This window comes from Protomyctophum bolini (genome assembly GCF_963924005.1).
Source record: "Protomyctophum bolini genome assembly, chromosome: 21".
Classification (NCBI taxonomy): Eukaryota; Metazoa; Chordata; class Actinopteri; order Myctophiformes; family Myctophidae; genus Protomyctophum; species Protomyctophum bolini.
The window spans coordinates 24,610,380-24,623,356 of NC_137882.1; the positions used below are offsets into that span (position 1 = coordinate 24,610,380).

The window sequence follows — 12,977 nt, forward strand, 5'->3', positions numbered from 1 at the left end:
ATATCCGCTCTAGCACTCGCACTAGCCTCGACGACCTTACGGGCGTATGCATAGTAAGTAACTTATGTAATTTAGAAAAGCATAATATGTAGACATATTAATAGCACAGATTATGTAAACATAGCAGTCTATAGTGTATGTATTATTGTTTCATTATACAGATGTTCTACTGTTAGACAGATGTTAGGTTCTTAGCTTGCTTCTGATCCTCGATGACCGTTTCGATGTAGTTGATGTATTACCATGTGTTGTTCTTGCTTACTGTAAATCGTTCTGGATTAAGAGCCTCTGCTAAAGGCCAAATTGTTATACTGCTTGGATTTTATGCTGTATACCCAACATGACAGCCTTGTAAAACAACACAATGTCATTTAACTAAAGATTGCTCCCAAGAATGTTTTTTGAAAACATTTGAAGCGAAAAATAGATGATGCAGTACCCCAGGGGGTCTCAACGTTTTTGGCTGGGGTCCCCCGGAAATGCTTTGGCAATGTCTCTTGGCTGTGTTCTGGGAGTGAGGAGGACGATCTTTGTCGCCGTGTGTACGCTACGATGGAAGACTCAGGCGGGCGGGGCAGGCGCTTGTCAGCGGGGGGTGTTGAACGGGAGCAGTATGGAGGAGGCACTAGTAGCACTACTGTATGTCACACTCACTCTAACCACACATTCTAACCATGGTAACCGTGGCATGCTACAGGAAGACAGGTGGCCAGACGGACAGATGGCCATGCAGTTCCCATGCCAGCGATCACACTAGACAACCGATTCCAGTGCATTACTCCCACTCCCACCCCTGCTCATCTTAAAAAGGTGCACAGCATGTGGCAGACAACTGATCTAACAACATGACGCTAGACAGCATTACTCCTACATTCCCACATTGTGTGATACAGTATACGTCCAGAATACGTCTCACCAGTCCAGGAACAAAGGCCGACACGAGAGGACTAACATCTGCATCCCTGCTGTCATCCTTCAACACCTAGACCTGTGCTGCACAACCACAGCGTGCTGAGCAGCGGCTGGCAAGAGGACATCATCATGCTGCTAACTGTATGAAGCCTTCTGCTTAGCAAAGCCTTCATGCCAGAGCCATGCGTGTTTGGGCTGTCATTAACTCTCCATTCAGGAAGAGCTGCTAGTGGTCTGACTCCAACCATGCTGTAAGTCTGTGTACACTGTACATATACATATACATACAGTATACTGTACACTGTACAGTATACTGTATGCATCTCTTCCCCATGCAAAACCCTCTCTGACATGCATGGCACCCCCGAAGAGCTGAGAACCAGAGAGAGACTGGGGGTGTTGATGGCAGAAAGATTTAAGAATGGAAGGGGAATAATGAACATAAGATGAGGAACTATGGGTTGTGCACGCACGCACGCACAGACGCACGCACGCGGCCACACACACACACACACACACACACACACACACACACACGTTTTAGAGTAGACCCTTTCAAATTGTCCCCTTTTTTGTGAAATACACATGGTACAATAGAAAAGCAAATAATTGGTTCTTGGGAGTGTTTTGTGAATGTGTGAGTAATGTATGTACATTGTACTTCGCCATTGTGGAGTATTGTGTGTAAAATTGATGAGAAAAGGTTTTAAACCATCCATCTGTAGAAGAGTTTGAAACATGATAAAATGTAGAAAACATAATTTATGGTCTCGTATGCACTGTATGTGTATACTATACAGTGTAGACAGAGTGATTTACAAAAAGTACACACATACTGTACTGTAATGACTACACGCGCTAAAACGAATCCGTTCACACAGTCTATTTGACTGGGGGGGCAGACCCAGCGAAGACAGGAGGGAGGGTCTGTTCATTAGGATGTAATTAATTAACACAGCTTCTCCTCCCTGCAGTTAATTACTGGCCCTCCCTGCAGTATTAGCACACTGAACTGAACTGAAGCTGCTTCAATCCGATTAGAGTGGCCTTACAGTCTAACATTCACAATATGAACACGTACGTAGCTCAGGGCACACAAACCGAGTTACAGTCAAATCTTATTTAAGACTGGGAAGCAATCTACGTTGACTGGGTTTGACGAATAATGTCTTTTTTGTCCGATAACTCATTCAAAAGGTTCGGTTTTTACAAGAGCACAGCTGCATTGTGAAACTACAACAGTCCAGTTTTACACTCTAAAAACGTGCGTTCCCACAACAACATATATACAAATATGAATTTGAGAGTCACGATTACATACAAAGTCAAACGCAAAAGACGCCATTTGGCGTGACGTCGCGTCGAGGGACGAGAACAGTGCGAAACAAGGCGACGCAAACAAAGCGTTCTGTGTGTAATATAGTAAAAAGTGAGGCGACGTTCGCCTAGCACTTACCAATGCTGACCAGCACGACCAAAGAGAAGCCGTTCAAACAACTAGAAATCTATCTAATCTATCTTGCAGTAGGAAGTTAGGAACGCACCTTAAGGGTATGTTCAACACGAGCTGCCATTTTAAATAATTCACACTACTGGTCATGTGACCCCACCACCACTGATGAAGGCCAGTCATGGCCGAAATGTTGTGTCACTACTGTATATGTCGGTGTTTTAAATAAATAAAACACTGTCTGTGGAGTGTGGAGCAGAGCTGTTGCTATGCGGAACTTCCTCTTTTTTTACACTGTATCAACTATCAACCTTTGTCCAGCACCATGCAAGGGACGCGTTGTGCGCAGCCCTCTTGTCTGAAAAGTGACCATAAGGCAAGCGGCTTTTAAAAGGTGTTATAAGCAGATTGTTATGCATTATAATAGGCATGTGCTGCAAATAAAGTGTGACGGCTAATTTGTCTGACTAGAGAGTTAACTGCGTGGGATGCTTAATGTAGAAGAAGTAGAGGACTTTTCTATAAAAACCTGATAATTCTGAAGATATGCACACACACACACACACACACACACACACACACACACACACACACACACACACACACACACACACACACACACACACACACACACACACACACACACACACACACACACACACACACACACACACACACACACACACACACACACACACACAACTAAAGCGGTCAATTGGAAGCTGAGAACACAGACAAATAAAATAAAATAAAATAAAATAGGAATGAAAGCCTGTGATTGGTGCATGAGGATGATCGGGTGGCCCTAGTGGACAGATGTGGACAATTTGTGGTCAAATCTCTTACCAGGCTTTTGTGGCCCCTTAGCCTTCTTCTCTCCATTCTTCAATTTAGTGCCTGTGTGTGCACACATGCACATACAACCACATTACTAGTGCCTGTAGTGTGCACATACAACCACATAACTAGTGCCTGTAGTGTGCACATACAACCACATAACTAGTGCCTGTGCACACATGCACATACAACCACATTACTAGTGCCTGTGTGTGTGCACACACGCACATACAAGCTCATTACTAGTGCCTGTGCACACACGCCCACATTACTATCACTCGCAGCTAATGGCTAGCCTACATATAAACACAGTGTATGAGCACGCGCGCACACACATCCACACACACACACACACACACGCACACACACACACACACACACACACACACACACACACACGTAGATTCAATGATGCAGGGCTTTCTGCAAACTAAAGCAGTCAATTGGAAGCTGAGAACACAGACAAATAAAATAAAATAAAATAGGAATGAAAGCCTGTGATTGGTGGATGAGGATGACCGGGTGGGGCCTAGAGGACAGATGTGGACAATTTGTGGGAAATCTCTTACCAGGCTTTTGTGGCCCCTTAGCCTTCTTCTCTCCATTCTTCAATGTAGTGCCTGTGTGTGCACACATGCACATACAACCACATTACTAGTGCCTGTAGTGTGCACATACAACCACATAACTAGTGCCTGTGCACACACGCACATACAAGCTCATTACTAGTGCCTGTGCACACACGCACATACAAGCTCATTACTAGTGCCTGTGCACACACGCCCACATTACTATCACTCGCAGCTAATGGCTAGCCTACATATAAACACATTGTATGTGCGCGCACACACACACACACACACATCCACATTCCACACCCCCCTCCCACACACACACCCACTCACACACACAGTCACACACACACACACACACAACTCATAAATAAAACTGACAAATTACAATAGAAAACGTTCCGCTTGGTCAACATGCTCAACACCATCACAGCCACATAATTGAGACGGTAATGAGCGACACCGTCGTCAACCAAACACACACTGACAGCCACACGTTGCCGACAACGAGCAGCAACAATAAAAAACCTCAGTGTTTGTCCACGTGGTCTAACTACATGTAATGCACACCGTCACCGTCTGTCTCACATCATGTGATCAATGCTGTGCCGCCTGTCTTCCCGATACACGGTCCTGAAAGCGGCTGTCAGTGACAGTTGTGTCGTCCCCCCGTCCCCCCCAACACACACACACACACACACACACACACACACACACACACACACACACACACACACACACACACACACACACACACACACACACACACACACACACACACACACACACACACACACACACACCTGTCTTTCTGGGGTGAGTCATTCTCAGTTCACCAACAACAACAGACCATATATCGACGACTTTCGGCTTTCAATTATCATCAATTATAATATTTTTTTTATCAATCACTTTAACCCATTTAACTAACCCTAACCTACCTAGGGAACACATTACATAGTCACTGTGGGGAACCGTTCCATTTTGATCGGTGCCAAACCGACTTAATGACTGACCGAGTGTGTATGTCTGAGTACGACCCATTGACCCCTGCAGCTCGCAGGCACACACGCACGCACACACACACACACACACACAGACACTCACACACACACCCCTATAAATAGACCCCCAGTGTGTGCTTCTAATTGGCAAACGATGACGAACCACGCAACCACCCGTCGCGTCCCAGCCCCCTTTATAGAGAGCGGCCCATGACGTCAGCCGCTGCAGCTATACCCGATAACAGGCTCGACAAGCCAAACGCTTATTGATACTCGGGTCTCCATAAATGCCAAACCGGGTTTGTAATGGACCCGATTTTCGGGCTCCATCCCTAGTTATTACGCTTGACACTTTCCATCAACACAGCCCACCAGCTCAAGTTCGACTTCATAACAAGATTTGAGGACTTTCAGAATTATGCACAGAATTATGCACAATTATGAACTGGATTAAGCTCTAATAGACTGGCTGAATATTACTGACTGGACTTTGATTGAGTTGTGGACTTCCACACAGCTTGCAGAGCTGCAGAAACCACAGCACCGGCTTATGTGGTTTAGTATAGTGGTGTGGACAAACCCACCAGCTGTGGGGTCTGAGGTTCATCAGTCTCCCACAATGTTAATGTCATTCAAAGATGACACATGTAGAAAGTGCCCCGCCCCTCCTGCGGTCATTTGACAACCGATCACTCAGAGTCGTGTGAAACTTAATACAAGTTCATTCATGCAATAACCGCCAGATAATACAGCTCAGCAAAGGAAACTGGGCCTGAACACTGTACGCATTTACACCTCTAATTTCCCTATAGGTGTGATGTGAGTCTGTGTGTTAGTACTGTGATATGCTGCAGTGGACTGACTCACTGGTGTCCCATGTTCTGGTCTGCATTTAACCCATTTTGACCTGAGATCAGATTCTAAAAATGTCTGTTTGAAAATTACAGTTTTCTGAAAAAGGCAAAAAGCTATGTTTATATGTCAGTTGTTCTCCGATTTTTCAAAAATAGCAGACCTACAAGCTCGAGCTATGAGCTTGTAGATCTGCTATTTTCCAATAGATAACATAATGCTTAACACACCAAAAAGCGTTCCCGCCCAAAATGGGTTAATTTGGACACCGATAAAAATAAACAAATCTGACACGCAGAAAAGGTTGCCGAGCCTCCAAATTTGTAAAATCTTGTATTCTCAAAAAATTATAATCACATCCATTATTCGTCATCTTTCTTGTTCCCTGCCGTTTCCTCGACAACCAGTCGGAAGGAAGGCAGGCAGGAGGTTTGATGAGATTAACTAACTGACTCATAGAAGGTCAAGCTCATTACGATCGATGACTCAGTTTAACTCCCTCTCACACCTTCTGTTGATCTCCCTTATTCTATCCATTATTCTCCCTTTCTCCCTCGCCTTCAGTCACTCGTTCGACTATAACACACACACAGTCACACAGACACAGACACACACCACACACACACACACACACACACACACAGACCCCTCTCACCTGCCCTGGTGTTTGTGTCATTGTCCAGTAGAGGGGTGTAGTCCGTTTTCCCCACGGTCTCCCCCACCTTGTCGTCGAAGGGCTCTGCCTCCAGGTCAGCGATAAAGTCCCTCTTCACCAGAGCCTCTGGTCCCGGTGACGGAGCTCCATCTGTCAGCGCGTCGCTCAGACTCAGGTCCAACTCTGCCATGGCTGCGAAGAGCAAAGAAAGACACGAGAATTATTACAGCAGTGGTTCCCAACACTTTTTAGCTCGAGTCTCGAGACCCAAGAGAGAATTTAGACGCTTGCCCACGACGCTTTCCCGTTTTATAACAGTATGGGTGTCAAGTCACAGGTTCATAGAAAAATTAAAAATATATTATCAGATTTTAGTATCAGTGACTGAGGTAAACAAACGTACTGTATGAATCACAGAGATCATGGGCAGACATAATGAAAGACTATGTTATTGTGCAAAACATGCCCCTTCAACTTTTTCTCTGCCTACTTCTTTTCTTTTCATGGAATTTCTTATTTGTTTGTTTTAAATGTATTTATAATTTACGGAACGTATTACTCTGCTCCACAGAAAGTTCCCTATGAAAGTGGCAAGAAGATTGTGATGGAGAGAGAGAGAGAGAGAGAGAGAGAGAGAGAGAGAGATGGTAGGGTAGTACACACTAGGAGGTGACAGACTAAAGTGTCACTTAAAGGTTCATATCCACATACACACAGTGAGGGAGGTCTGGCAAGAGAGAGAGATGGAGTGTGACAGAGGAGAAAGGGGGAGAGTTTGGTGTGTTGGTGGGGGGGTAGTTCACTGTTCACTCTACTATACACACTAGTACCTGCACAATGTAACACCTCTCTTTGTTTTGACACAGCTTCCACAGTCCACAAGCCTTCAACTAGCTACAGACTAAATTCAATACCAATTTTCACCACAGGGGGGCACAGTTTGTCCTAGGCCTTCTGCTACATTAGCCAAAATTGATGTGTAGGAACAATGGAGGGAGCACATGCACATGCACAAGCACACGCGCACACACACGCACACACACGTGCGCACACACTCCAAAAACTCCAAACTCCAGTTGATTTGTTTTGCATAGATTTGTTGATAAAACATAAAAACAAATTGCTTCTCGATGAAGAAAAGGAACTGAAAATAATGTATATTTGAAGTCACACAGTATATAATCTTGTTCTACCCGCATCCTTTTCTCAATTTCTGTCGACAGAACAAAGCAGACATTTCGGCTCTTGATAAACTCTTAGTGCATGAATCATGCAGCATCGTACTACAATTAAATGTGTGTGATCTGGCTCTCTCAGCCTTAACACAAAGGATACACCACTTACTTTAACCAACGAACAAAAAGTGCTTTATTACAACAACAATGTTGGCAGTCTTTTATGGCCGGAGTTACTTCGGTTTGACATAATGACGTCATGCACACAGCCGCGGCATAAGCTGTGATTGGTCTACTTTTGAGAGGATATAGTATACATCAAGTAAAATATATACTGTAGGCTACATACAGACAGACACCAAGGAAAAGCCGTGTACCACACTGATCAATTTACTTAGTGGGATAATGAAGATACACTGAAGATACATACACTGAATTACATTTTTAAGTTCCAGATCGACTTCTCCTAGACCTAGTCCACTCTCTTGTGTATAGGAATCCAAACACTGCACCATACTGCCATCTGCTGGCCTGTGGGAAGTATTTAAGAGGCACAAGAAGAGATGGCAGCAGTAGAATTCATCTTTTGTTCACACCACTGGTTACCTCTTAACCGCACAGCTATCCCACGGGAAATGAATTAACTGACACTTATCTTTGACTTTAGTCATGGAGAAGAGATACAGTCAATCTTGTTCTAATATACTGCTACTAGTGTTCAATCTAATATTATAACTTGGGATTATCGTACAATCAGATGGCTCTGATCACCCCTGCCAATCAACCAGTCCCAGTTGTTCATGACTTAGTAGTCAGCGAGCCACTCCGTTTGACAGCCAGAGAGACGTGCGGTTAATGAGTCAGTTAGCACAATGTCCGTCAGGCAATCGTCCAGGCCAGGGACATATACAGTAGTCAGCCTGCCAATCAGTAAGGTAGACGGCAGTAAAACGAAGGTTTACATTTATACAGTCTAAAGATATGTACTCTACAGTATGGGGTTGTATAATTCACTCTAAGCAGAGCTCCTTAGCACTAGCAGTGAACAGTTAAACCATTTAGGCCTGATGTCGAAATTAAAAAAAATATTCTAAATTCTGACAGTTTCCTGAAATTCCTGTGTTTCTGTATCAGTGGTGCTCAATATTTCATGTCAAGGATCCCCCAAACATGGCCTGGCCTGGGAACCCCCCAGAAGCAACGATTTGAGTTAAAAACGAAAGAATACATATTCAAAGATTTGCGCCACATTTTCAAAAAAAATCTAAAATAGCAGACCTACTAGCTTCAATAGCTAAATTATAACATGTTTAAAACACCAAAACGGGTTCCCGCCCAAAATGGGTTAAGTCATCGCTGAACCGGGTCAAAACTCAATAGGCCCTTCTATACACCAAGTCAGTAGGGAGTCTTATAAATAAACTATAAGCGGCCGAGCGTACATATTACATGGCTGTTAGTCAGTGTATCTGTGGTGTGTAAATGATTCCCCTGTGTGTGTAACATGCCAGGGTGTGTCACAGCACAGGAAGACTGCTGCCTATACCGCCTCCGCCACAAAGCCACGCTGGTCAGAGAAAACACTGCCCCACTTTCCATATTTAAACCCACATCGTGTGTGTGTATGTGTGCGTGTGTGCGTGCGTGCGTGCGTGCGTGCGTGCGTGCGTGCATGTGTTAGGGTCACTGTCTGGGACATATAAATACAAATTATATTTCCATTTGCCATTTAGGGTTCGTATTCGTAAACAAAAAATCCACAGGTCAGATATGACAAATAAAGACTCTGGGAGAAGACTGCGGCTGCCGAGGGCTACGAAAGCCCGCCACAGACAAAGTTTTTTCCCCTCAGCTGCCAGGCTGCTCAATGACTCTGGCTTCCCTTCCACCCCTGCCTCCTAGTGACACCGGCACTTTAATCACCGGCAACATTTATTTGATGCACTATGAGTATGAACTACTGTATAACCCTGCACTTAATATTTATTTCCCTGCACGGTGTTGTCTTATGTCTGTTTATTTGTGAAAATTTGTGTATACACAAATGGCAAATAAAGGTATCTGAATCTGAATGAATGAATGGTTTATTTCGATCTATTCAGTTAGACAATTACAAAACATTTATTTTTATTTTTTACTTTTGACATATTTTAAATAACTTTAATACTTTCAAAACATAATAGTGGAAATAGGCTAGCATGCATGTGTGTCCTTTCACCAATTTACTTGAATTAATTTAACACAGGCATAGATTAGGCATAGCTCTGTCCATCCTCAAGAATAGCATCCACCCTACTACTACAGTAGTTCCTTAAACTGTGGTTCCAAACTCAAAATAGATATTTTCACTACTTCTTAATTATTGAATTTATTTTATTCATGGAGCTTCTTTATTTATATTTATATGTTTAAATGTACAGTAGGAAAAGTTATTCAGATTTTACTCGAGTCGTGACCCATGCAAATTGGTCCGTGACCCACCAATGGGTCCAGACCCACAACACAAAGTTCACAACACAAAGCCACTAAAGGTCATATATCTAATGGTCTCTAACATAATGGTGCCAAATAGTGGACAAAGGTTCAAGTTCAGTGAGATGAGCCACACAGAAACTCGACGTGCGTTGACTCTCACGTGATCGGCCGTAGACAATCTGAAGAGGGAAACACAGCCGTCCACTTCCAGATTCTGCGCCGGTTTAAAAACCTTTTTTTCTTGGAATGTAAAAGGAAAGGTACTATGTTTACCCAGGGTAACTGGACTAAGCTCAAGAACTTGTTTACAGCCAGGCCCTGCTCATAGAATATTTCATGGTAGAGGTTCAATGCCTTGTCCAAGGGCACTTCAGCTGTGGTAATTTTAACATGCCGGTCCGGGGATACGAACTAGCGACCTTCCGATATCAAGACCGCTCCGCAAACCGTTGGGCCACCGCTGCCTCTGTAGGATGCATCCGCGCGGTGATTGAACAGAACGTGGACGTTCTTCTGGGATAATTTCTGATGTTATGCTGCGTCGCAGACTGTTACAATATTAACAATTCTGAAGAGAAATACACTTCAGTATACGGACAGACTTAGTAATGGCAGATTTGAGAAACGGAAACGGCAAAAGCTGGGTTGAAAATGCAGAGGTGAAGTGATTGGCATCAGAGCACAGGCACAGCACAGGCATAAACGTCTGCATACGCCGCTTATACGTCACTGACTTGGCAACCTGAACTGGGTACAAAAATGTGAGCAAATGTGAGCAGTGAGAAAATGTGAGCAGGAGCTCCTCAATTGTATATATATAGATATTTGGCCGTGGACTGAGCTAGTGTTTAGTGAAGTGTTGAGAGAGTAGAATGAAAAGCAGTGCTGGGTGAGGAGTTGAAACTGTGATGAAAGCAGATTTGGTGTGTCCACTCGGAAACAATCTTGCTTCAACAAAGGAAGGAAATCCAGGGAAAAGGCTGTTTCTATTGTTTGGCCTGGCCGGCAAAATGTTCTTTTGTAAAGGTGTGGGTGCTGTGTGTGTGTGTGTGTGTGTGTGAGAGAGAGTCGGAGAATACTTGGTTGAGTGATTTTGAAAGAATGTGTATCCGCCTGGATGTGTGTGTGTGTGTGTGTGTGTGTGTGTGTGTGTGTGTGTGTGTGTGTGTGTGTGTGTGTGTGTGTGTGTGTGTGTGCACGCGCGCGCGCGCGTGCGTGCGCGCGTGGGTGCGTGCGTGCGATATGTCCTCTGGCTGCGTTAAAGCAGCAGTGTAGGTTAAGCCAGTTTAATCCGCTTCAACACACCACTTTTGTATATAAACAAACAGAGGCCATGATGTGACATAGACTCACTCACACAGACCCACAGAGAGGGATATGAATGAGAGGCCATGATGTGACATAGACTCACTCACACAGACCCACAGAGAGGGATATGAATGAGAGGCCATGATGTGACATAGACTCACTCACACAGACCCACAGAGAGGGAGAGGCCATGATGTGACACAGACTCACTCACACAGACCCACAGAGAGGGAAATGTGAATGAGACAGCAGGACTACTGATTGCACCCACAGTGATCCATTGCAAGTTACACTTTCTCTGCTTCCCAGACATGGTCCTGGTGGGACCGCACACACATGAACCGCTGCTTTTCTATCCGTTCAGGAAGAGAACTGCGTTGACCTTCCTCCTACAGTAGTCTCCCAGGCTTGTCAATCTACTAAAGCTGTACGGTTCAGGGACTAGTTGAAACCTGGTGCACTAGCGCGAGTAGATTCATATAAATTCAGTGACCGGCGACCGCTGAGGACAAGAGTTAGGAATCAAAGCCATGTAAGGTGGGCGTATGACTTGACACTAAATTATTAACCAATGAAAAAAAAAAAGATGTCTCTAAAAAAGTATTTATTTGAAGAAGATTACATGGGTACAGTTAACCCATGGGTCGGGAACCCCTTTTGGTGTTAGCATTATGTTATGCTTTAGCTATTGAGCAGATCTACAAGCTCAGAGCGCGCCACTTCTACAAGCTTGTAGGTCTGCTATTTTTGACTGACAAAGAAAGCTTTTTCAGAAAACTGTCAGGATGTAGAAGACATTTTTAGAATCTGATCTCAGGTCAAAATGGGTTTGCGTTTGTGTCGCATTCGAACCCTGCTTAAGGTCAACTAGCTTTGTGAATCTAAGTGCTCAGGCTTCAATGGGGTTTCCAATAGCGGTTTAGCAGGAGTTTCTAGCTCAGCTTTTCATCCCCTCAACTTGTTCAAGCCCTATAGGAGATTTGCTGGGATTGAATCAGCCTGTTTAGTTATGCATTAAGAAGCATTCAACACTCAACAGGCGGTAGTTCAGACACCAAAACTGTCTGGTTTAGAGACTTCGGGCTCCATTTTCGTCACAGCTTAAAATGGCCAGTCTACAAGCTCACAATGTGTCAATGTAGATTGGCTTAGTTGAAGTATTAAAAATGTTTTTCAAAATAGTAAAAAAAAAAGGGAAAGACGTTTAGGGATGAGGGGTTTAGCGGTGACGAAAATGGAGCCCTTCTTCTTACATTATGTCTCTCCGAGTCCTAGCCAATCTTATTCCTCCCTTATTGTTTTTTTAAGGAGAAATGCGGTATCTATACCCGTCCTTTGGATACAAAGGTCAAAGTAAATGACAACCCTTTCAATCAGTGGTGATGATGTGTTGAGTTTAGTGAAAGACAGTGGACATAAAACAATGCTTGCTTCATGGAGCATTCTATACATTGCTGTCAACAAGGAGCCACCAAGACCTCTGATACACCTTGACTTCAAAGTATTAAGACAATGGCATGAGGAGAAGAAACCATGTCAGGTAACGTAAACGACAGGAAAGGTATCGTGTTCACGTGGCAGGTGTGTACTGGGCGAGTGAGAACGAGAAAGAGAGAAAGGAACATGAAAAGTGAGAGATGGAGAAAACAGAGATTGAAATAGGGTGCATTTTGCATCCCAAAACGCAGTTTATATTTAAGGGACGCAATAAAACAAGGACCTCTGCACCCACGGGAT

The 12,977-nt window shown here is 44.0% G+C and overlaps 1 protein-coding gene across 1 annotated transcript in view; it reads right to left on the reverse strand.

Annotated features, from left to right (window-relative positions):
- LOC308336585 (uncharacterized protein) overlaps positions 1-12,977 on the reverse strand; it is a 114,618-nt gene that overhangs the window by 76,021 nt on the left and 25,620 nt on the right. The window contains exon 2 of the mRNA XM_080794001.1: positions 6,283-6,474. Coding sequence (XP_080650127.1) covers positions 6,283-6,472 — 190 coding nt within the window. The 5' untranslated portion in view covers positions 6,473-6,474. The remainder of the gene's footprint in view (positions 1-6,282; positions 6,475-12,977) is intronic.